The 25,428-nt window shown below is 44.1% G+C and overlaps 1 protein-coding gene and 1 long non-coding RNA gene across 11 annotated transcripts in view; one reads left to right on the top strand and one right to left on the bottom strand.

Annotated features, from left to right (window-relative positions):
- The window catches only part of LOC146889448 (uncharacterized), a 34,889-nt gene that overhangs the window by 2,350 nt on the left and 7,111 nt on the right, over window positions 1–25,428 (top strand). The window contains exon 3 of the long non-coding RNA XR_014999900.2: window positions 21,985–24,552. This is a non-coding gene — a long non-coding RNA (uncharacterized LOC146889448). The remainder of the gene's footprint in view (window positions 1–21,984; window positions 24,553–25,428) is intronic.
- Window positions 12,274–25,428, bottom strand: part of LOC146889447 (uncharacterized) — a 175,483-nt gene continuing 162,328 nt past the window's right edge. For 5 of the 10 annotated variants that reach the window (XM_087901890.1, XM_087901891.1, XM_087901886.1 and 2 more), the window contains one exon: window positions 21,446–22,080. In XM_087901890.1, coding sequence (XP_087758016.1) covers window positions 21,953–22,080 — 128 coding nt within the window. In that variant the 3' untranslated portion in view covers window positions 21,446–21,952. Of the gene's footprint in view, window positions 13,738–14,007; window positions 17,905–21,445; window positions 22,081–22,463; window positions 25,003–25,428 lie in introns of those variants that run through there. The other 5 variants (XR_015736707.1, XR_015736708.1, XR_015736709.1 and 2 more) reach the window with 5 other exon arrangements.

Genomic DNA, 25,428 nt, shown 5'->3' with positions numbered 1-25,428 from the left:
GCCCAAGCAGAGCTGTTACATTGGGGAAACCTTTCCCCAGAGCAGGACTGTTGTGTTTATTGTGACCTGTGGTATTCCTTGGCTCCCGATTACCAGAATACTTTTCCATCTGAGCTGTAACACTCAGTATTCCCTGGCTCCCAACTGCCAGAATACTCTTCCATCTGAACTGTAACACTTAGTATTCCTTGGTTCTCGACTGCCAGGATCCCTTTCCCTCTGAGCTGCACTGCTTACAATTTTTGCAGTGGTCTTTACTAGGATACCGTTAGAAATGTCAGCTAGGCCCCAAGTGTAATCAGTCTTTAAGATTCCTGTGCTTTAAGGGTGAGACTTTGTTGGGAAAGTATACAGTCCCGGAGGTATTCAGCTAGAGAACTGCCTGGGATCGAGGGAATCAGGTACAAAGAGATTATCATGGTGGGAAAGGTTGTCTCTAAAGGGGAGATAGATAGGGATTCACTCCAGTTATTTCGAGGACCCACAATTTGCTAATGCCTTTCCTTACCTCAATCTTAATAAGTCCTTTCTTATTTTTCCAGGCATAGAATTATATAGTTCCTGATCAAACTTTGTGAAAAAGCAGGTCTAAACCAATTCTTTTTTTTATTGAGATTGTAATGTAATTACATTTCTCCCTTCTCTTTCCTCCCTTCAAGCTTCCCATAGAACCAATTGCTTGCCTTCAAATCCATGGCCTCTTTTTTCATTAATTCTTATTACATGCATATATGTACTTGTATATAAATGTTTATTCCTAACTATAATCTGTTGAGTCCAGATAACGTTACCTGTATGTATGTCCTCAGGGCTGACCATCTCGCACTGGACTGCCAATTGGTGTGCTCTTCCCTATGGAGGGCCACCTCTCCAGCTTCCAGCTTTACTCATACTCAGCTGCCCCTTGTTCTCCATACAGCTTTGAGGCCCCTTGGGCTTCCTTCCCCCTCCCCACCCCCAGGCAGTTTTAAACCAATCTTCTTTTTTTTTAACATTTATTTATTTATTACATACACAATATTCTGTCTGTATGTATGCCTGCAGGCCAGAAGAGGGCACCAGACCCCATTACAGATAGTTGTGAGCCACCATGTGGTTGCTGGGAATTGAACTCAGGACCTTTGGAAGAACAGGCAATGCTCTTAACCTCTGAGCCATCTCTCCAGCCCTTAAACCAATCTTCTTAAGTGTTAAACTTTCCTGTAACTTGGAGGGGCGGGGGGAAGGCATGAAGTGGAAGTTGTTGCCATTGTTGTTTTCACAGCAGAATCTTACTACCTCAACCTGACTGGGTTCGAATCTACAGAGGACCTCTTGCCTCTGCTTCTCTTGAGGACTGAGATTGCCATGCCCAGCTCTTCTGTGACTTTGTATCCTCTTCTGCTGTAAATGGCTTAACAAGGGGCCCTTCATTATCCCTCCAGCATGTGCTCAGGTGCTCTCCTTTCTCTGCTCCCCCCCACACACTTCCTCCTCTGCACTCTATTACGGTCATACTAGTCAAGCATTCCAAATTGCTGCTTACATGGCACGCATCCTCTCTATCTCAAAGACGCAGTCTATTCCTGGTCTCCCCATCCCATATTTCATCTGGCTGACTCTGCTTGCTCTCCAGATCATTTGATCTCAGAAAATCTTTCTTCATCACCTATTTTAAGATTACTTGACATTTTCTACATTTCCCTTAACATCCTGAGTTCCCCCAACTTAGCTTACCAATCATCACAATATGTTTCTGTTTCTTTTGTGTTTCTCTGTCCTGTTGAAGATAACTCCCACTGTGGTAGGAGCCATAGGTGTCGTAGCTATGGATTGTAGTCTCCATGTACTGTAGTCTAATAAATAGTAGATGCTCAGTAAGTGTTACTGAAGAATGAATAAACAGTGCTCACAGAGAGTTTCAATCAGAGGCAAATGGACTGCAAAGGAAAGAGTGTCAAAACACTGCACATATGTGTCCCTTAGCTATGGTTGCCAAGCACAGTATAAAGAACCAGAGGATCACAGATTTCACAAATGATGGGAAATTTAAAGTAGCCCTATGCTAATAGAAATACAGACAGATGTATTGACACAAAACTTGTAGAAATGTGAAAATTGGAGACGCCAGAAATTGCAGACTCTGCAGAGGATCCCTAACAGCTAGACTTCTAGGGGTTCATCTTTACCTCCTTATGCCTCTGAGGCATGAGTTTAGGTGTGGGGGTTGTTTGCAGAGATGCACATGGAAGGCCTGTACCATTGTACTTCACAGATGGGACCTATTACACCACCATGGAGCATGAGGATCATCGGTTTTCTGAGGTCAACAGTGCTATGGTAACACACAGTGTTAGTGACCCAGTCTTCTTATTCCCCAGAGGCCTCTGCAGTATGTTCTCAAATGCTTCTTCCTGGGGGCAGCTGATTATGGTATTGGGACTTTGCCAGCCACTCTCTCTTTCTCTCTCACTGCAAGAAGGACTTATTGGGGGAAGCTATGATACCCCACAAGGTGAGCAGAGGAGCCAGACAAGGTCTGACTTCATGAAGCCAGCATTGTCTGTTTGGCCAACATGACCAAACATCTAGATAATTTTTAGTATCTGCTAAATGCTTAAAAGAGACTAATCCAGAGAAATTATTCAATTGGTCAGATTCCCTAAGAAGATAATATTTAAGCTAATGTCTATATAATGAGGAAGAGCCAACCACTATAAAAGGCTGGCTTGAACCAGGCAGTAGTGGCACACATCTTTAATCCTAGCACTCAGGAGGCAGAGGCAGGTCAATCTCTGTGAGTTCCAGGCCAACTTGGTCTATGAATTGAGTTACAGGGCAGCCAGAGCTGTTATATAGAAAAACCCTGACATGAAAAACAAACAAACAAACAAGAGTCCAGGCAAAGCATGGATCAGGATCACTGACTGATGCAATGCTTATTCCAGGAGACCCAGCTGCTCAGTGAAACATGCAGACCCTCTTTGGTTCAAATGCCCATCCTGTTTGATCATATCACAATTCTTCCCAAATGAGTTGATAATTGGGAATAATTAATAAACTATGAAGTACTTTCAAATACCAAATATTCCAAGTAGTAGTAATAAAGGTCACAAGAGAGGCAAGGCAAAACAAACAGGGCTGAACCTGTTTTCCCGCAAAGGAACATACCATTTGGTTGAGGGCAAAAGGCTTTTGCTTATAGTCCAGGATGGGGTTTCACAGTTACGCTTGGTAAGTTATACACTGCCATGACAAAATACTTGAGACAAGGTAATTTAAAAAGGAAAGAAATTTATTGCTCATAGTTCCAGAGGCTGGCAGTTCAAGACGAAAAGGCCAACAGGTTCAGTGTCTACTGAGGGCCTGTCTTTCTGCTCCTAAGATGGCTTATGTCCTCCAGGGGAGATGTGTCATAGCAGGACACACAGTGAAAGAGGCAAACCAAGGAGCCTATTAGTTCCTTCTCACCTTTTTATAAGAGCCCATTTTTTTTTTGAGACAAGGTTTCTTTTAGCTTTGGAGCCTGTCCCAGAACTAGCTCTAGTAGGCCAGGCTGGCCTCAAACTCACAGAGACACACCTGTCTCTACCTTCTGAGTGCTGGGATTAAAGGCGTGCGCCTCCAGCGCCCAGCTACTGATCCCATTTTTGAAAGGAAAGCCCTCTATACTTACTGATCTCCTAAAAGTCCCATCTCTTAATTGGGGGTTATGTTTCAACATGAATGTTAGATGGGTTATAATATTCAAACCATAGCAAAGGATTAAAACATGCTTGAAACAGACTGGAATATACTCATTGCTCTACATGGTCGATGAAAATAAGACAAAGTGTAGCAAATCCTTCTCTGTACTGATAGCTCCCAAATAACTGCATGGAGACTTATTAATTATAAAAGCTTGGCCTTTAGCTTAGGCTTGTCTCAACTAGCTCTTATAATTTAAATTACCCCATTTATATCAATCTACATTTTGCCATGTGGCCTTACCTCTCTTCCATCTTGCACCTCCGTCTCTGGCTAGTGAATCCATCTTTCTTTGTCCCAGAGTCCTCTGTGTCCCCAGAAGTCCCACCTAGTTATTGGCCATTCAGCTCTTTATTAAACCAACCACAGAGACACATCTCCACACAGTGTACAAATATCCTACAACATAATAATTCATTAGTTAAGGAAAACAATCTTGACAGAGAGGTGCATAGGTTCTTGCTTTAGCTCACCAAAGACGCTCAGAGTTCATCTAACAGATTTTGATGATTAGAACAGGTGACACATGACAAATTATTCAATTTGCTGTCTTCTAAGCAAGCTCTGATGTACATGAAAAAATGTCCTTGTACAGTGGTATTCAACATATGAGAACACTAATCCCGAAGATGTTAGCTGCTGTGACACCTAAGACATTTATACAATCGAGCTGTGTGCAGATGTGCATCTAGAACCCAACCTGTTAGTGAATGCGTATTCGATCGGTAAGCTAAAATAACCAGATCAGCTCAAAACAACAGATATAATTTAATAATTGAAAAACGGGAAACTCGTGCTACTGAAGTAGGAGGTCCGAAGTCCAAATGGGTCAGACGAGCACTGTGCAGAGAGTGCACACCTGTCCCTCCCCCATTTATCTACCTGTAGAAAGGAGCAGCGGGCTGCATTCCCGCCCGGCTTGCGCACATAACAACACACAAATTGTATTCTTTTAAACACTGCCTGGCCCATTAGTTTCAGCCTCTTATTGGCTAATACTCACATCTTGTTTTAACCCATATTTAGTAATCTGTGTAGCACCAAAAGGTGGTGGCTTACCGGGAAAGATCCTAACCTGCATCTGTCTCGGAGAGGAGAGTCATGGCAATTGCCTCACTGCCTTCTTCCTCCCAGCATTCTGTTCTGTTTACTCTGCCTACCTAATTTTCTGTCCTATCAAAGGACCAAGGCAGTTTCTTTATTAACCAATGAAAGTAACACATAGACAGATGACCCTCCCCCATCATTTCCCCTTTTTCTGTTTAAACAAAAAAGAAAGGCTTTCACTTTAACAAAGTAAAATTACATATAACAAACAGTTATCAAGCAAGAATTACAGTTACAATATTTATATCTACTTTATCTTTTATCATAATTAAGGAAAACTATAACTATAACTATCTATTCTTCAACTCCATCAAACACTCCAAAAGGATATAATATTACCTAAGCAAACAAAAAATAAGCAACTTCCAAAACTCTAAAAATGACAGAGACATCTCACTGCCTGTACAGTCACCCAAAGTTATTTTGGTGACATTGGGGCATCCATCTTCAGCCTACATGCCCATAGTATCCAGCAGACACTTCCATGAAGCAGGAACTTTTAAAGGCAGTTCAGTTACTATCTTCTGTGTCCTGCAGAATGTCTCACAGACTCTTTTATGAATCAGGAACCCCGAAAGACCATCTCACCTTTAGGCAAGTTCAGCAGTCCTCTCTCTGCGGGTTCTTTGTGTCCAGTCTATGCATCAGTTCAGGCAAGAGCAGTTTCTTGCCCAAATGGCTATCAAACTCCATAAGGAGCCTCTTCGATGCCCATCTTCCTCTTGAAGTAGCTGGTGCTGCCAGGAGCAGACGTGTCTCATTGTCATGAAAAGCCCTAAGTTATTAAAACATTAAATGCCATATTCTGTAGTCTTTGAAAGATATGAAGAATGCCTATCTGAAATATATCTATGCACATCTAGAAAATCTAACTAACATGACTACACAATCACAATACCTTAATCAAGATCAGAAATATATACATATAACAAAATTGACCTTAAAATCCATACCAAGGCAAATTATTTATATCTACATCATATCCCCCTTTAAATGTAAAAGAACATTTATAAACAATATCTGGAATATGGACGTAGTTATTTCTCTCCAAACTTCTTCCTGCTGTATTGGGATGTTGTTAATCAGGTCTTTTATGGTATAACCTCTGTGCTAGATTCATCTCAGTCGGCAGTTGAGCAAAGTAATTTCTTGAGGGTGTTCATAGCAACCTTTCAGGAGGACGTGGTCTATCATGCCATATAAGGATAGAAGCAATCCACAGGGTCTCATCTTCGTGAAAATAAAAGAAGAACCTCCTTTCCGAAACATCATATTCTTAGACCCAAATTCTAAAGTCATTATACCTTTATAATAATATACATGGTGGTTTAGCCTAGAAGCCCATACAATGAAATGTCTCTCTGTACTTAGCTCTTTCACAGTCAAAAATTTTAAAGAAAACACAATGTACATAATCCAGACTCTGTGAATTTTCCATTTTTATGTGGCTTATCTTTTTTTTTAATCTATAACTATCTGTACTCTTTTTCTTTAAAGACTTTACTCTTTTTTTTAAAGGCATTAATTTTATTCTCTATATTTCTTTTCTTCTCTCTCCCAAGCCTACGTACACTCATTCAACACTGTTACCAATTAAGAGGTCTTTTATGTGTGAATCTGTCCTATTGTGAATCTGTAATATTTTACTATCCATGAGCATTTTTGCTTGCATTTTTAAATCACTAAGCACTTAGTAATCTAAGCTGTGACATTCCTAGGTCAAAAACAAGTACTGCCTGCTTGCCCCGCCCAGCCCAACATGGCGGAGTACTCGTGCCTCTGAGCCTTCCACATTGCACCGCTAGCATGGCAGAGGCACTTGTGCCTCTGAGCCGCAACACACAATGACCTCCTTTTAGGCACACAGTGAGTCTAGTTGCCATCAAACAAATCGTAGCACTTTACACCAAATGCTCCATTCAAAAGCTCTGTCTCCTGCAGGAGCCAGAAAGAGATCGCGATGGCGGCACAGCCCAGAAACTGGTATTTCAAAACCACCACTTTCTAGTAGACCTGATCCCACTGCTTACTCAGGCAGGAAGAGCCAAGTCATGGGCATGGTCTCAGCTACTTTGTTCCCGACCCCAAGTGGGAACACAAACATCCGGGCCCAGAAATGCTCCATAGCCGGAGTTTGTACCAGCGGCAGGACCCAGGAAGCTGCGTTTTAAAATGACGCAGCTTTTTTTCTGCTGCTGTTGCTGAATCAGGAAATCTCTCTACAACACGTCCTAGCAAACAGCAAAAAGCTGTGTTAAACTCTCTTTCTTCCCCCCCCCCCCCTTTTTTTAAAAGGTCTCTCAGATTTTCAAGTGGATTTAGTTACCATGTTGGGCGCCACTCTGTAGTAAGAGTGGCCCACCGCCGGCCCTGCTAGCTTTACCCGAAATAATTACACGGAAACTGTATTCATTTAAACACTGCATGGCCTATTACCTTCAGCCTCTTATTGGCTAATTCTCACATCTTGCTTTAACCCATATTTAGTAATCTGTGTAGCACCAAAAGGTGGTGGCTTACCGGGAAAGATCCTAACCTGCATCTGTCTTGGAGAGGAGAGTCATGGCAACTGCCTCACTGCCTTCTTCCTCCCAGCATTCTGTTCTGTTTACTCTGCCTACCTAATTTTCTGTCCTATCAAAGGACCAAGGCAATTTCTTTATTAACCAATGAAAGTAACACATAGACAGATGACGTTCCTCCATCATCTACCTGGGCTCCAGGTGACCACACCCTAGCCAGATGTGATTAGCTGAGCTTCCCCATCACCAACCCCTGATTTTTCTTCTGCATTTCATGAGAAATGTGTGTCATATATACATTATATATATTATATATATATAATATATATATGTTACTGTTCTTCAAATTCTCTATGATAGGCATATGCTAGATACTCAAGAAACATGTCTCAGTCTGGTGGTGGTGGCACATGCCTTTAATCCCAGCACTCGGGAATCAGAGGCAGGTGGATCTCTGTGAGTTCAAGACCAGCCTGGTCTACAAGAGCTAGTTCCAGGACAGGCTCCAAAGCTACAGAGAAACCCTGTCTTGGAAAAAGAAAGAAAGAGAGAGAGAGAGAGAGAGAGAGAGAGAGAGAGAGAGAAAGGGAACGAGAGAAAAAAAAGAGAAACATGTCTCTTGGTTCCTTCTGAATTTCTTCTTGACAATATACAATTATGTTTCCACAAAACTCAAAACTGGATAGAACTAAAGGCATAAGGTTGTCAGTCCCCACTTGGCAGGATCCGGCATCACCGAGGAGACAAACCTCCGTGAGCTATCATCTAGATTAAGGTTAGCTTCTGGGAATGTCTGTGAGAAATTATTTTGATTAGGTTGATTGTTATGGGAAGACTGTTTCCTAGGAGGGGGATTCTAAACTGTACAAAATGAATAAAGCAGGCGGAGTGCTCACATTCCTGGTTCTTAACTGTGGATGCCATGTGACCAGCTACCTCAATTTTGTACCTGTGATCTGTGAGATAAAATACTGTGATCTATGAGATAAAATACACCCTTTCTCCCGAGTTGCTTTTGTCAGTGTGCTACTTTATCATAGCATCAGGAAAAGAAACTAAGGTAGAAAATTGGTATCAGGAATGGGGTAATTGCTATGATGAACCTGACCACATGGCTCTTAAGCCTTTGAAATTGATTGACAGGAGGAATGTCGAAGAGTTTGGCACTTGGGACTAGAAAAGCCCTGGAAGGCTAGAAACAGAGCTTAATGGTTGTTCTGAGAGGGGCTTTGAAATACAAGAGAATAAGAAAAATACTGAAAGTGGAGACCCAACTCATGAGTTATCAGAGGGAAACAAAGATTCTACCAAGAACTGAGCTAAGGACCATTTGTGTGATATTTTGGCTAAGACTCTAGCTTTGTTTTGTCTTTATCCTGAGAACGTGAATGAAGTTGAATTTAAAGCTAATAGACTAATTGTTTAGCAGAGGAAACTTTAAGTTCGGAGAGCATTCAGGCTAGTGATAAGGAAACTGTAATTATTAAGTAGAACAGCACCACTAGAGAGAAACCTCCTGCGCTGCACTGGGGGGTTGGAAAGGCACCCCGAGAGCGAGATCCCACCCATCAGTGGCTCCGTATCATGAGTTCTAAATTTGTTTGCAAGGAGAGCCTAGACAGAAGTGTTCTCTGCTCAAACACAAGCACCTAAGGACGTGTTTCATCAAGGCCAGCCCAGAAAGCACATGAATACTGCTATGGCTGTGGTACAAGGGGGCCAGGCTGCATCACGAGCTGGCAGCAGAATTTGGCAGCATCCTCCACATGGCACCGGTTTTGAAGTCATTAAAAAGGAAAACTTAGAAGCAGTCATGGAGCCCTGACCTGTGGCATCAAGGAGCCACTGGGGCCAGGAAATGTGCGGCAGAGTCACAGTCCCTACAAGGAGACCATGAAAGGCCAGTGCGTGAAGCTGTAAAGGTGGCACCCAGCCTGCTGGGGTGACCAGGGGGCATTAGCGATGCGAGAACCATGGGGCGTTTGCCAAGGAGCACTGACAGCACGAGTGGAGCCAGCCTAGGAGAGAGGCTATGTGCGCTACAGACAGCAGAGCTGGAGCGGGGCCATCCAGGCCATTTGGAGCCCAGATGATTATATTACAAGCCTCTGATGCTACACACAAAGATGTGGGATTTGGTGTTTGCCCTCCTGGATTTTGGTCTCACTTTGATCCAATCATTCCTATACCCCTATTTGTCCTTTTTGGAATGGAAATGTTTACTCTGTGCCATTTTCCGTTGCAAGTATGTAACTTGTTTTTTATTTTATAGGAACTCAGTTAAGAGACTTGTAACTGTTCCTGGCTATGGCAGCAGTCCTCAACCTGTGAGGGGGATCAAACAACTCTTTCATAGGGTCACCTAGCAGATATCCTGCTTATCAGATATCTACATCATAATTCATAACAGTAGCAAAATTACATTTATGAAGTAGCAATGAAAATAACTATGGTTGGGGGGGTCACTACAACATGAGAAACTATATTAAAGGGTTGACGCTTTAGGAAGGTTGAAAACCACTGAGCTTTTTTTTATGTTGAGATGCATGCACTTTGCTTTATAAGATGGTTATGAGGCTGTGAGGATAAGGGAGTCAGGTCCTTAGGAACAGGAATTACAGATGATTACGAGCGACTGTATGGATTCTGGGAACTGAACCTGTGTTCTCTGCAAGAGCGACAAGTGTTTTTATGAGTTATCTCTCTGACTGCAGAAAACCCTTTTCAACTATAAGTAAGACCATTCCCCAGGTAGGGATTCTGAAGTGAATAAAGTATATAAAGTGAACTGAGAGCCAACATTCATCGTCTTTTGCTTTCTGACTCTGGGTCTAGTGTTTCCAGCTGCCTCAATTCCTCTGCCAGGGATGGGCTGTACCCTTTTGGTATGAGCTGAAATAAACCCCTTTTCCCTTGTGTTGCTTTTGTTATGGTTTTGTGTGTTGTTGTTGTTGTTTAGTTGGTTGGGTTTGTTTGTTTGTTTGTTTTTTATCACAGCAACAGTAAAAGAAACTAAGATATTAAAGAAAGTCCCCAGGGAGATTGGAGCCATGAACTCACCTCACTGAACATTTCTTGAATACTAGGAGTTTCCTTTACTATCTCAGCCCTCACAACAGCCCAGCAAGTACTGAGATACTTGGATATCAAGAATCACCAAACCCAGCCGGGCGATGGTGGCGCACGCCTTTAATCCCAGCACTCGGGAGGCAGAAGCAGACAGATCTCTGTGAGTTCGAGGCCAGCCTGATCTATAAGAGTTAGTTCCAGGACAGGCTCCAAAGCTACAGAGAAGCCCTGTCTTGAAAAAACAAAAACAAGGCACCAAGCTCCTGTGTGCCCTCTCTATTGTAAAAAAAAAAAAAATCCCATGTGTTTGCATCCTCACCATCGCTCAAGGATTCGGGATTCACAGAACTAAGAGGAGGAATCTCTGCTATATTCCTAAGACTAACAATTATGATGCCAGGCTGCGGTGGCTCATGCCTGTGATCCCAGCACTCTGGAGGCAGGGGCAGGTGTTCAAGGCCAGCCTGGTCTACAGTGTGAGTTCCAGAACAGCCAGAGCTGTTATACAGAACCCTGTCTCGAACCACCCCACCCCCCACCACAAGAAAGAAAGAAACAAAAAAACCTAACAGTTATGAAGTCTTTATTTTTTTTTCTAGTGCTGGGATGGGGCATACTAGGCCCTTTCACCACAGCTGCACTCCCTAGCCCTTAAATCATGTCTTTAAGCCAAATGCTGTCAAAAAAGAACAAAAGAAATGCAAAAAAGACAGATGTGATTTTCTTGTTGTTGTTGAGTAAAGTGGGTAGTTAGTTTGGGGTTGTTTCTTAAGTCAAAGGTTTTTCAGCCCTTTGCCCAGCAGGGCCTTTGGCTAAGTCTCTAGTGAACCTAGACGTGGGCTTCAGGTGTGAAGTTCAGGTCTGTCTTCTCCCAGGAGGTGGCAGCAGCAGCAGCCGCGGCCCCGGTAGTGTCAGCTGCTGGGGAAATAGGGCAGAATGCATCTGCTCTCCCATTGGCATTCAAGCCTAGAAATTCCTGGTTCCAGAGATCACTTTATCCCTTCCTAGATTTGCTGAGTTTGTTTGGGGCCAGGCACTGGGAGTGCAGGAGCTGGCAGAGTCCTCTTTATAAGTGCCTCGCGGTCTCTGTAAACATTTTGGTCTAGGCTGTGACCTTGAAGCATGTGTGAAGGAGGCTGAGAAAGTCTCTAGCCAACAGGAAAAGGGCTTCAAAAAGAAACAACCAGTAACCAAAACGCACAGCCCGACAAGCATAACTCTGGAGGACACCATGCAAAGAATATAGATTCCTGACCTGGGCTCGCAGCCACCACCAGCCTGTTGACCTTGTCCTTGAACCTGCCGGAGCTGCAATTCTTACCAGCCCTTTGTGGACTACAGTGATCTTCGAGCTCCTGCTGATTTTTAGTTGGCAGGGGGTGAGCCTGTACAAACGTACATGTGTAGCTGACTGCTAGAGGCCCACCTCGCCTGTCGTTCACTTTGTGTCTTTGGAAAGGTTCTCTCACTGACCCTCGCTGCAACCCATAGGGACCTGCCTGTCCCCACCTTTCCAGCGCTTGGGTTAAAAGAGCACACTACCACTCTGGGCTTTTTTCCATGGCCACTGGAGATCGAATTCAGTTCCTTATGCTGGAGCAACTAGCACTTTTACCCAACCAAGCGATAGCCTCGGTCCTCATTTTTCAATTTCACTTTTAGTATTTGGATTAAGTAGGACTGCCCTTCACCCTTGCAGCATTTAAACACATCTTAGACACAACAAAGCCCTGCTTGGTTCCAAGTTAATCCCAGCTGAGCACATATCCTGGTGAAAGACTCCCCGCTGGGCGTCTTCCCTCGGGAGAGACCCCCATGTCCAAAGATCAGTCGAAAGCACGCAGCCGGATGCAAACTGCAAGAGGTTTATTGGAGATACACAGGCACCTGTGGGCGGCAAAGTCTCTCAGAGGATTTGCGCGCCCCCAGGTTGGGGGTGAGGGATTTTTATAGGAGAGCAGAAGCACGGGTACAGAAGCAAAAAAGCGTGGTTACGGGGATTCATTTCATTGGTCAGTTCAAATAAGGCTAAGCTGAGTGGCACATTCTTGACCTTTTACCTAAATACCAAGGAGGGGGTTGTCCAGACCCACCTGGATACCAAGGAGGGGGTTGTCCTACCTGTTTTTCTTATCTCTTCCTGCCTTCCTAGCTTGGCTGGCGACTAGATGTCTGATCGCACAGCCCCTAACTCGTGACGAGCCTCGCTTTCTACGTGACTCAGGCCTCGCAATCTTCTCTTTCTTTGTTCCTATGACCAATTCAGAAATTCCCTGTTTTGCAGCCAGATAAGGCTGTCCTTGCTCTAACCTCAGGTAGGTATCTTTGCTCAGCGGAGGCCTTTTATGGAGCTTGTTATTTGTTCAGCATTCCAGGAGGTCCTGAGCTAAGTTTGTTATTTGCTCATCCTTTGCAAGAACGGTATGACTGTGGTTAAAGCGAATTGGGGTCCTTCATTCCCCAATTTTTTTTTTTTTTTAGTGCCTAGTTCTAACCATAGAACTAGATTTCAGTATCCTCTTGACCCTAAAAAAAAACATTGTGTTGGAGGTGCAACATCAAAACCTGAACAGCACCTGTTCTTTTTCTAATAAAGGCAATATTAGTAGCAGAAGCAAAGTTAGGAGTGGTCCCATAAGGGAGGATATCAAAGTAGTCATCCAGGGAGATCTATTCGCATAATCCTCCATCCTTTAAGAATAACAAATCTAATTTCCTTCTATCCTGTAAGACCATTTCTGAGAGGGAAGTCAATGACTCTTCGAGTTTGGAAACAGATTGTTTTAAAGCCCTCAAATCTTAATACATTGAAGTACTGAAGGGCCTGCATTAGGGCAGCGGTACCTGTCCCAACACCGGCAGCTTCTCTAAGGCCCAGGATTACTGCTAGTGTCAGAGAAATAGGTTCTCGTCGAAAGCGAGATGGGTGCCTGTCAAACTCATACCAGTTGTGCAAGCACATAGTAATCTTTGGTAACGTCAAAAATTAACATTGACATGCAAGGCATCAAACCTGTACTACAAACCCATCATCTATCTAAACCAGGAACCAAGTACCAAGTGTCAGGAGTCTTAGGGCCCTTTAGAGTCTCATTACATAACCTCAGTAAAAGTCTGTCTATGATTAGTCCTCTAAACCCAAGCCTTTTGACTGGTAGCTTTGTCAAAAGCCTCGGATACTGTAGTTTGGGTAGTTCAGGAGCTCGCTTCATGTGGGGGGCGTGGATCCAGGCAGAGATGCATACTTCTTTCAGTTGTTTTCAGATCTGATGTCTCTCCATTTCAAGGACCTTTAGACAGGGAAAATAAAGGTCTAGAAAGAATAACATCAGGATTACACATTTTATCCAACTCAGTGAGCAGTAGTAGTTCTCCACATAGGATCTCATAGGGGATGAGTTTAAATCGCCCCTGGGGTATTCCAAACCTGGAACAGGGCAAAAGGGAAGGAGGGCTGTCCAGTCATTTCCGCAGGTCTCTTTTAGAATTCTATTTATCCTTTCTATCTGTCCTGACTCTGGGGTCGGTAAGCACAATGTAATTTCCAATAGATCCCCAATTGGGCGGCCAGTCCCTGACTTACCTGGGCAACAAATGCAGGTCCATTATCAGATCCAATTACCTTGGGTATCCCAAACCTTGGGAAGATTTCTTCTTTGATCTTCTTAGCCACCGCATTGGCTGTCTCAGTCCTGGTAGGAAAAGCTTCTACCCAGCCTGAAAAGGTATCTATAAAAACTAATAAGTACTTGTTGCCATATCTGGCTGGCTTAATTTCTGCAAAATATACTTTCCAATAGGCTCCAGGCCAATCGCCCCTGAGCCTCTTCCCAGGAGCATATATGGAGTGTCCTGCATTAATCATAGCACAGTCCTTGCAGTTTTTGACTACTTCTTCTGCCAAGACAGAGAGTCTGTCGTCTGATTTTCTTTCAGCCACAGCATCTCAAGCTTTTTGGTGTCTTGGCCAAGTATATGTCTTTTCCTGCAGATGTTCTGTATATTGCTCCATGAATATGAGCAGTGGCAAAAGCATACCTGCTGCCAGTGTAGATGCTGAGACTTCTCCCTCTGTCATTCGTATCCAAGCAGCAAGTCCGGCTTTTTGTGCCAACGTCCTTCAGGGAGGCTATGCCCAGGCCATTTGCTTCCCATCCACCACTGCTGTCCCCGCCTTCCGCTTACCTTCAATCACGAAACAGCTGCCATCTGTACACCAGCTCGGACTTTCAGGCCACGGCTGATCCTTCAGATCATTTCTGGTGCCAGCTTCTCAGCGCATTGATGAGTAGACGAGATGTCATCAGTCTCAGGCAGTAGGGTAGCGGGATGGAGGACAGCAGGGGGAGCGAAGGTCACTGGTTCAGTCAACAAAAGGCTTTAATCATCTCCAGCCTGGTTTGAGTAAACCCGATCTGGGCCTTCAGCTTCATTAGCAAGTCTCCTTCTAATAAAGATAGGACGCTCGGGGATAGCCAGGAAGGAATGAGTCATTTGTCCTCTCCCCAAATCTACAGTTCGTGAGGTGGTCCACAGATACTGTTTCTATCCAGTTGCTCCAATTATTAAAGTCTTTTATTCTCTCCCCTCTAATCATCTTTTGCTAGGGTCAGTACCTTAGAGTCCCTTCCTTTCTTCTTTGGGCAATTTCTTGCCCAATGTTCTTTTTCTTTGCAATAAGCACATCGTCCTTTGTCCAAGGGGTGCCTGTCCATGTTCATCTTTGGTCTTCTGTTGCCCAGGTTCCCTATCTGTCTATGTTCTATCTTTTCTTTCTCTCCTACCATTGCGGCCAAAATTCTATCAAATTTCTCTTTTGTCTGTGATCCCTCCAGTCCTCTTTCTTCTGCCTCCATTTTTTTCTCTCTCATGCTTCTCTTTCTCCGTCTCTTATTTATGAAACATTTTCTCTGCCTCCTTTAAATGCTCAAGAAACATAGACGGCAGAGCCCTGCGGTGATGGACTGTCAGCTGCTCCCTACCTGCTTTAAGTTTGACCTTAAAAACATACATGGGGACCTAGATAAGGCCCATCTGTTTACATATTTTTTTAACCAAAATTTTTCCTTGCTTTTAGACAACATAGCAAAAATTTCTCTTGCTTTTAGACAACATAAAAACTCTTACCAAAGTCTTTCTTGTGGTTTTTCTCAGTGGGGATATATGGCTATGTTTTAAACTAGAACAGCATACAAGAACAGCATATAAAATCCTATACCAGTGTGAAACATTTGAGACCAGCGATAGGCTCTTTTTTTTAAAAAAATAAAACATTAACCAATGATAATTTTTAAACAAGAACAGCACATACCAGTACGAAACATTTGAGACCAGCAATTTTTTTTAACATTAACCGACAATAATTTGTAACCAGCCCCTATAAATGATGACAGATATTTATAATAGTTATAACCCATAGGATCTGAAAGAGCTCTTTAAGGCTGAGAGCCAAACTTGGGGTGAGGATACACATTTCAAGGCTGTCAAGGCCTGTGCCACAAAGACCTTGTCCCTCCTCATTTGAGCTGGCATGTAGCACACCAATCAAAGACATATAGCACTTCCACCTAGACACAGCATGCCAAGAATATCTCTGTTCCCATCCATTCCTAAGGAAGGAAAAGGCAAAATAGAGTAAGAGATAAGAGGTTGAAGGTCATCTCTGCTGCCTTCATATGAATCTTCCACAGCAGGACATTCAGCATCTACTGGGTCATCTTTTTTTCTTTATTTCTCTTGTCAGTCTTGCTGGCACCCAAATGTATGTAAGCATTCCTAGAAAAACATAAACAAAACTCTCCTCCCAAATTAATATTTAAGAGTATTAAAAATCTCAGTGTAAAAATTCAGCACAATCAGTACTGGAAGTAGGCTGGTTTTGAACTTAGAGACCTATAAGTCTCTGTTTCAAAGAGCAAATCTTGTTTGCCCGTGCCATAAAAGCAGGCCTTAGAATTAAACCGTTTTAAATCTGGCACAGATGAGATTATTGCTCTAAAAATATGAGAAAACCGCTTTCCTGTTCCCAGCCTGGAGTCCTAAGATAACACAGTCACTGGGAATCGAACTTACAACCTCTGGAAGGGAAGGCAGTGCTCTTAACCTCTGAGCCATCTCTTCAGCTCTGCTATTCAGATGAAAAAAAGCCTCTAAGTCTAGCATTGTTTATCTTATCTTATCCGTTGCCTGAGGATAAGTCCGCCTCTGTTACCTAGGATACGGGTAACCAGCAGCAGAAGGCGGCGGCTTCGACAGCTCCGCCTCTGAGGCACGGCCCACTGTGGCGCGCTCAAACAAAGGCATGGCCCTGCCCGGGCCTTGCGCGTTTCCGCCGGCGATCTGTACACCCTGAATGAGCCCGCCCATGTTGCTATGGAAACGCAACTTTCCGCACAGCCCGTGCTCAGGTGCAGAAAAGGTCCTCCGAAAACCGCAACCCTGCCAGAAGGCCGGGACACATAGCCTCTGATGTCAGTCACTTTAGCCCGCCCAAGCCGCCGCAGTGACCTGGCTTTTCCTAGACGCCTCTGCGGACTCCAGCAAATTCCCGCCAGCATCTGGTTAGCATGGCCACGCCTCCCGGACGAGCCAGCACTCTCCGGTGCTGTTCTGCACCTCCCTCCCGAGCAGCCGGGACCATAGGCGTGCGCCACCGCGCCTGGCCCAACTCCGTGTCAGTTAGCCACTGCAACGGTTGCCCAGTATTTCAAACATACATATGAGAGCCAGGCATAGAGCTCTCCCATCAAAATTAGGCGAGAATCACCTCAAAAACTCTGTGGCTCTTTAAGAACAGGGAAGACAGTTGTCAGACACGATCAAACCCTGCCTCCCTACGAGACTCCTGCCCCAAGTCTTTATCAGCCGGTACGCAGGTGGATGGAGAGGGGACGGAAGCCGTGGTTTCCCGTACCCCATTGTCCTCATAGTCCCGCCTTCAGTTACCTCATTTTTTTTCTGCTGTTTTTTCAAATTCCTCCTGCGCTGAACTTAAGGGATTTTTCTTCCCCGTTGCTTTTTGTACCTTCTTCCAGATACCTTAACTTTGATTCTTTAAACAAACAGACAAACCATAAGCTGCACAATAGAACAGACTGACAATCAAACACGCTGCTCAAACGGGGCTATTACAAAGAGGCTCCGGACACCTCGGCCCCCCAAACGAACCTCGTACCTCGGACAAAAGTCCGACTCTGGCCGTGGGTTCAGACAAACGAACCTCGTACCTCGGACAAAAGTCCGACTCTGGTCGTGGGTTCAGACAAATGAGCCCGAAAATTCGAGCTCCCAAATTCCCGCGGGACGTCTCCCGGGGTGCGGGGGGGAAAGTCTGAGCTCGTCAGCTCCTCTCCAAGGCCCGCCAAATACAAATCGACCCAGCTGAATCGTACAAATTCAAATTCGCAGCGCAACAATCAGACGCAAACGACGCAGGACATACAACATAGAACATAAAACATAGAACATAGAATTCTGGCCAGCTCACCTCACCTCCCAGCAGTGATTCGGCGGTCTCTGGGATAGGGGCCTCAACTTCCCGGCCCATGCACCAAATGAAAGACTCCCCGCTGGGCGTCTTCCCTCGGGAGAGACCCCCATGTCCAAAGATCAGTCGAAAGCACGCAGCCGGATGCAAACTGCAAGAGGTTTATTGGAGATACACAGGCACCTGTGGGCGGCAAAGTCTCTCAGAGGATTTGCGCGCCCCCAGGTTGGGGGTGAGGGATTTTTATAGGAGAGCAGAAGCACGGGTACAGAAGCAAAAAAGCGTGGTTACGGGGATTCATTTCATTGGTCAGTTCAAATAAGGCTAAGCTGAGTGGCACATTCTTGACCTTTTACCTAAATACCAAGGAGGGGGTTGTCCAGACCCACCTGGATACCAAGGAGGGGGTTGTCCTACCTGTTTTTCTTATCTCTTCCTGCCTTCCTAGCTTGGCTGGCGACTAGATGTCTGATCGCACAGCCCCTAACTCGTGACGAGCCTCGCTTTCTACGTGACTCAGGCCTCGCAATCTTCTCTTTCTTTGTTCCTATGACCAATTCAGAAATTCCCTGTTTTGCAGCCAGATAAGGCTGTCCTTGCTCTAACCTCAGGTAGGTATCTTTGCTCAGCGGAGGCCTTTTATGGAGCTTGTTATTTGTTCAGCATTCCAGGAGGTCCTGAGCTAAGTTTGTTATTTGCTCATCCTTTGCAAGAACGGTATGACTGTGGTTAAAGCGAATTGGGGTCCTTCACTGGTTTGGCAGACACTGCCAGCTGCATAGGAGGTGGGCAGAAGTCCCAGGAAATGTCTGGATACCACACAGCTATGGAGGGACTGTCAACTGCTGGAGATTGCTTTGCAAATTACCACATCCAAATGAAGCCGACAAAACGATATTTCAAAAAAGCAATTAACGCTAATTCCTAGTGTATTTGGAACCAAATGGCCTCAGGGGCTGGGGGCAGGGTGAGACTGCCTCAGAAAAACTGTAGCCCCAGCCTTCCTGGTTGCCGTGTCCAAGGGTAAGGAGCTTTGAAGTCAGACTTTTTCCTGTGCTCTCCTCCCCCACCCATACCTGGTTTGTGAAAACCAGGCATAACTAGTTCCTCTCATTTCCTCTCTTTCATCCAGTTGGCTCTAATTCCCTTGCTTTATTAAACTTCCATCCATTCATTGAAGTAAGCATTTACCCATTCTCTCCCATGTACCAGGTATAGAGAGTGTATCTGGCTTATAGAAGAGTCTGTTCAAAAATGGTTGGTGTAAAAAAAAAAAATACAGTACGAGTGGTAATATTGGAGATGGCAATAGTCCTGTTTCTGTAATGCCAAAGACCAAATGTCATATTTTCTAATGATGGGTATTGACAGAATAGAGCAGAACCACCTAGAAAGAAGCCTATAGCTCCATAGAAGTTGGCCCCCAAGAGTCTGTCATGACAACTCTTTTTATACAAAAGGCGTCATATTGAAATCCCTTCTACAATTGGAGCATTGGCTCCAGAAAGCCAGTGTCGGCGTCAGTGGGGACACATACATGGAAACAGAAGCTGGGCGGAGTGGGAGGGGTGACTGTGATAGGAACGCTGCTCGTCACAAATAACTGCGGACAGTTAGCTCTGCGTCAGAGAGGAGAACCCAGAGGGCAACGCTCAGAGGGCAAGGGGACACAAGGATGTCCAGGATGACACACAATGCCCTAGACAGTGGCACACAGCAAAGGGGAAGTCATCTACGTCCCCTTGTTCTACTGGGTCCCAGATCAATCGGAGTTAAATTGATATCCAAGGTCAAAAAGATAGTAGATGTCATTGGAATCGAGTTGAATCATCTCACGCCCTAGGGTAGCTTGTGGGAGTTTATTCTCTCCTACTTTGTGGGTCCTGAGGATTGAACACAGGTCATCAAGCTTGCCAGCAAGCGCCTTTACTCAACGAATCCTCTTACCAGCCCTCAAATGGAAAATTTTGTAGAAGACTTTATTGTGTTGATAATTTTTTTTAAATTATTTATTTTGTGGGTTCATGTGTCTGTGTGCTCTGAAGTGCTGGGGGGGAGGGGATGGGGTAAGTTTCTGCTGAGCCATCTTGCTAGTCCCTGAAAATTATGATTCATGTTCTTGCATATTTACAGATACTTCTCTAATAACCTCTTCTTCCCAGCTCTACAACCAACTTAAAGCGATGTCATATACTAAATACACAGGACAAAGGTTCAGAACCTCTGACCTTTGGCTTCATTTTCTCCAACTTGAGTTGGGGTGTACTGACTTCTTAAGACACATGCTTTGCCTTGGTTTCTTTCTTTTTATTATTATTATTTACCCAGAGTCTTACTATGTAATTTTGGATGGCTTGGAACTTACGGACCAGGCAGCTCTGCCTGCCTCTGCCTCCAGAGTTCTGAGCTGAAAGCTTCTGCCCTGATGCCTTACCTATCTGTTTCTCTCACCATTGCTGTGATAAAATATTCAGACCAAAGCAACTTGAGGAAGAAAGGGTTTATTTTAGCCCCCAGTTCAAGGCCCTGTCTCTCACATTAGGGAACTCACAGGAGCAGGAGCTGAAAGTGGCTGATCATGGGACATCCACAGTCAGAAGAGAGCAGCGAAGGCCTGCCTGCTAGTATTCAGCTCCCAGGATTCAGTTAGGGAACAGTACCACTCACAGTGAAGGGTCTTCCTACAGAATGACAGTCCCTGCCAGGCTTGCTCAGAGGCCATCTTCCAGGTGATTCTAGAGTTTTCTCAAGTTAATGGCACTAACCATCACATGCTTTGAAAAAAAAATCAATATAAGTCTTTTTGCAGGGAGATGAATTTGAGGCAGGGTTTCTCTGTGTAGTCTTGGCTGTCCTGTGATATAGGTGGGCCTTCTGTTATGTGTTATTTTCATTGGTTAATAAAGAGACTGCCTTGGCCCTCTGACATTACAGAAAATTAGGTAGGCAGAGTAAACAGAACAGAATGCTGGGAAGAGGGCAATGAGGCAGATGCATGGAGCCAGCCACCAGGTCAGACATGCTGAATCTTTTCCGGTAAGCCACCACCTCGTGGTGCTACACAAATTATTAGAAATGGGTTAATCAAGATGTGAGAGTTAGTCAGTAACTAACTCTCTAGAGATAATGGGCCAGGCAGTGTTTAAAGGAATACAACTTATGTGTTATTATTTCTGGGGCTAAGCTAGCTGTGCCGGATGAAAAGCAGGCCTGCCCGCAGCTCCTCACTACAGTCGTGGAACTCACTTTGTAGACTAGGCTGGCCTCGAACTCACAGAGATCCGCTTGCCTCTCCCTCCTGAGTGCTGGGATTAAAGACAAGCGCTACCACCACCTAGCTCTAATCTAAATCTTGAGCTTTTGTCTGACTTTTGTTTGTTTAATTTCCCTGTTTACTGATTTCTGTATTTTCTTATTTTATGTTTGATAGTTTCTCACTATGTAGCGCAGAGAGGCCTGGAACTCAAGTTCCTCCTGCCTTAGCTTTGCAAGCATTAGGACAGGCATGCCCCACCAGGTCTGACCTTATTTATTTGTCTCTATATGTGCAAGCTGGAAAGGAGAGAGAGACTGATGCAGAGACAGAGAGAGACAGAGAGAAAGCCTGTGTAGGCCAGGCTAGCCTCCAACTGTCAATCTTCCCTTAGTCTCCCCTGAACCGTTCCCTCTTTGGCCAGCATTCTCTTCCCTGTCTTCTCTCTTCCTGTCTGGTTCTGTCCATCACTGCCATTCTGTCTTCTCTTACCCCGATCTGTCCCTGATTACTGTCTGGTTCTCTAGCCTTTCTGCAGCTCCCATCTCCCCTCTCTGTCCTTTTCTCTGACCCACAGTACATACCTCTTTGCTCTAGTTCATCATCTTTTCCCCTTGAAGCTCCTTAATTAGAAGGTACAAAGGAATAAAGCAGTCAGACATTTATAATTTTATTATTCAACAAGATACTTTATTTTTAAGAGCAGATACGTACTAAAAATAGATTTTTTTCCCTTCAAAGACCCTAAAAATGAAGGGGGAGGAAGAACCCTTGCTCACAGTGTGTTCCTTAAATACTAACTGTAATAATTATTATTTTAGTGATTTCCTGGATCGGCCACAGATGACTTTGTTCATGTAGCTTATTGACCCTTGGTTGGAAAGTCCGTCTCAATTCTTCATAATCCAAGACAGCAGCTGACATCAATGTAAAAAGAGAAAGAAGCTAAAAACAGTTGCGTGTGTACGCCCTGAATTGCATATTCAGTTGCAAAATCATCATCATTATTATTGTAATTACAGAGGGGAGGCATTTCAATAATTGTTCAAAGTGTCTTCTTGAGGAAATAAGTAAATCAGGGCCAGCTGTCACAAGCCAATCTACAATAATGATCCCCGTATGTGCGTTTTCGGGATTCATAACAATCTACAATAACAAATTTGTGCATTCGTCTACTGTCCCTGAACAGCCTAAAAAATAACAAACCTATGATCCGCTCTGATGTCCCGCTTGGTAGTTCACTTGGATTTTTAAATAGCATCCTTGAATAACCTTAGAGTCAAAAACTGCCAAACAAAAATTGCATCACCAATTTAATAACAAACAACGGTGGGTAGCCTGGCATCCGTCCACCTGTGACAGGATGGCCACAAACCGAGGTTTCTGAGCCAAGGGGAAGCCAGGTAGACAGATCTGCAGACAACGGAGACTGTTTGGAAAGACGCATCCACCAAGACAGACGAGCTCTTTTGGCTTGAAAATTACAAACAGAAACTGTGAAGGCCTTGTTTTCAGCCTACTTGTGAAATCAGCCCCAAGTATTTCAGATTTTGTTCCTCCCAAGATCCAGCTGTGAAATGACTAATAGAAATTAAGTGACACTGCACCAGGAACTAAATGTGCCACTTCACTGAACGGAAAATGTCCCCAATAGAGGCCATCCTTGTAGATTAATACCTATGAGAGATGGCACAGAGAAAGTACTGCCCTGGACTACCCCAGAGGCTGAAAGGCAGATTTATTGGGAATCAAGGCAGAGAGAAAAACAAAATGGTGGGGAAACAGGCAGATTCTATATGACACTCAACAGAGTAGGGATCTGAGATGACACAGACGGTTGGATTGACCCGGAACTAGATGCCCTTGCCTGACGTGGCTGGCATTTGGGGGAAAAGTAAGGGGCAAGATTCCTGATAAACCATAAGAAATCTGCTTTTCTAGTGAACACAAACCTTCAGGCTTGCTCAAAATCCTTCAGCTTACCCAGCCAAAGTCTTCCTGTTTAGGACAATGTCACCTGCACTGCCATTTTGGAGGAAGGAGGCTTTTGGACCTGACAATACCCTGGGTGCTTTAAAGAGGACCAGCCAAGCACAAGCACGGTGCAATTACAAAGAATGAGAATCATCTAAGAGCCTTCTCAAAATGTCCTCATATCTTGGTAGCTTTGAATTGTGGTTATATCTCTAATTTCATGTTCTCGAAGAACCTCCAGAGACAGGGAAAGAAAGAGGAGAAAGAAAATTGCTTATCACATTGCTTTTCTCTCGCTGGGCCACTTAGGCTTTCCAGATCCAAGTTTTGCTGAAGGCTGGGCCCGAGCCAGGAGAGAAGGGTGAATGACCTCAAGCTGCTTTAGGAGCTTGCCAGCTGCTCTGCGGCAGCCTTCTCAGGTGCTAAGAATCATCTTCCTCATCACAATGGCTCCGTACATTTCCATATTTGCACTCCCAGCTAAAGGCGATTTAAGCAGCGTGCAACCTTATCTCGCTTCAGTAGTTCAGAGATTTCCTCCAAAAGCATCAGAAGGGGCATTGAGAGATATTTGGGAAGTTGTGTTGAGGTATATTTTGCATATTTTTAATTGTAAAAGACATGACAATGATGAATATAAATGGAAACTTCAAAAGGGTTTTGTATAAAAAGACAAAGATGCCCTTGCTTTTATCACAAGTTAAAACTCTGAGAACTTTCTCAGTCTCTATTTTTCGTTTCTAGAATGCATGCAGTGTAAATTATGTAAATATACATTATCTTGTATGCTGTATCTAATAATATATCAACAAAATTACATGTCAGCACATGGAGATCGTGTAGTCACTATATGTGCCATAAAGCCAACCATTGCCTAATCAATGGACATTTAAATTCTTTGCGCTTTATACTATTATTACAAATAATGCTCCCATGAATAACCTTAAATTTAGAAACCTCTGTTGTGACTTTATCCACAGAATAAATTACTTCAAAGAAATTTCTAGATCATAATATATGTACATTTAAGATGTACACTCAATGACAACTCTTCCTTGCTCATCATGTGCAAGGTCCTAGGTTCAAACACACACAATTAAATGCTTCCAAATTGCAACCTTCCACATTGTCCTGATTCAGTTTCCATAGCAGTGTGCGTTCACTGAACTTTGCTAAAAAACATATGTTATTGAACTTAAACATCTGTCACTCAGAAGCCTGGGTGTGTTCTCACGGCTTGCATTTTTCTAAGCACTCATGAAGCTGAACATGTTTTCCAAGGGATTTTGACCACTCCTACTTTTGTTTGTTTGCTGCTGTTGTTGCTGCTTGTAAGACAAGGTCTCATTCTGTAGCCCTGGCACCCAGAGCGATCTGCAGCCTGCCTCAACTTCCCCTCAGGACTTGGATTGAAGGTATGTTCCAGCACATGGCCACTATTCTTATTTTTAGTATGTGAAGTATTTGCTTGCATTCTTTGCCCATTTCTCTGTTCACTTTGGTTTTTGGTAAAATTGTGAAACTAAGATCTCCTTGCATAATGCACAAGCACCTTTTCTGTCGTTCCGCAGAGGATCTCCTCCTTCCCCATCCATCTTTGGCTCTCTCTGTTTACAGTGGTTTTCTGCTGCGGCTCTCATTGTCATTATCCTCATTTTCACCATGTACAGGTTTTAGATGTTTGACATGAACTCATTTATCAGCACTTTCCTCTTTGGCTTCTGAATTTGTTTGTGTTTTAAACGTTAGTTGTCTTGTAGTTGGGCCTCTTTGTAGTATAGTTTGATTCGAATTCTACTGTGTCACATGGTACAAACTAAGAAATTCTTCTGGGTATAGTGGCACATGTCACTTGATTCCAGAATCTAGGAGGCGAAGGCAGGAGAACTGCTGTGAACTCAAGGCTAATGCGGATTACACAACAAGACCCGAGCTCAGTAAACATGGGGCTGGGGAGATGGCTCAGTTGGCAAAGTGCCTACCAAAAGCATGAGTGTAGCATGAGGGCCGGCTTGTTGGGGTTTCTGTCTCGCCTGGTACCCCACAACCGACAACTCCCAACGAAAATCACACACAGGACTCCATAAGATTATAAAGCTGATTGACCCATTAGGTCAGGCTACTTATTAGTTCTTATGACACATATTACCCCATTATCCTTATCTACGTTAGCCATATGGCTTGGTACCTTTTTCAGCTGTCAGCTTACATGTTGCCTCTTCGGTGGTTTGTGCAGGAGTAGCTGAGGGAACTTTCTCCTCCCTAGCCTTATCCTATTCTCATTGCCCCGC

The sequence above is a fragment of the Myodes glareolus genome, chromosome 25 (assembly GCF_982192425.1).
Source record: "Myodes glareolus chromosome 25, mMyoGla1.1, whole genome shotgun sequence".
NCBI lineage: Eukaryota > Metazoa > Chordata > Mammalia > Rodentia > Cricetidae > Myodes > Myodes glareolus.
Note: the sequence above shows the minus strand (reverse complement) of the source record. Positions and strands in the feature narration are given on the sequence as shown.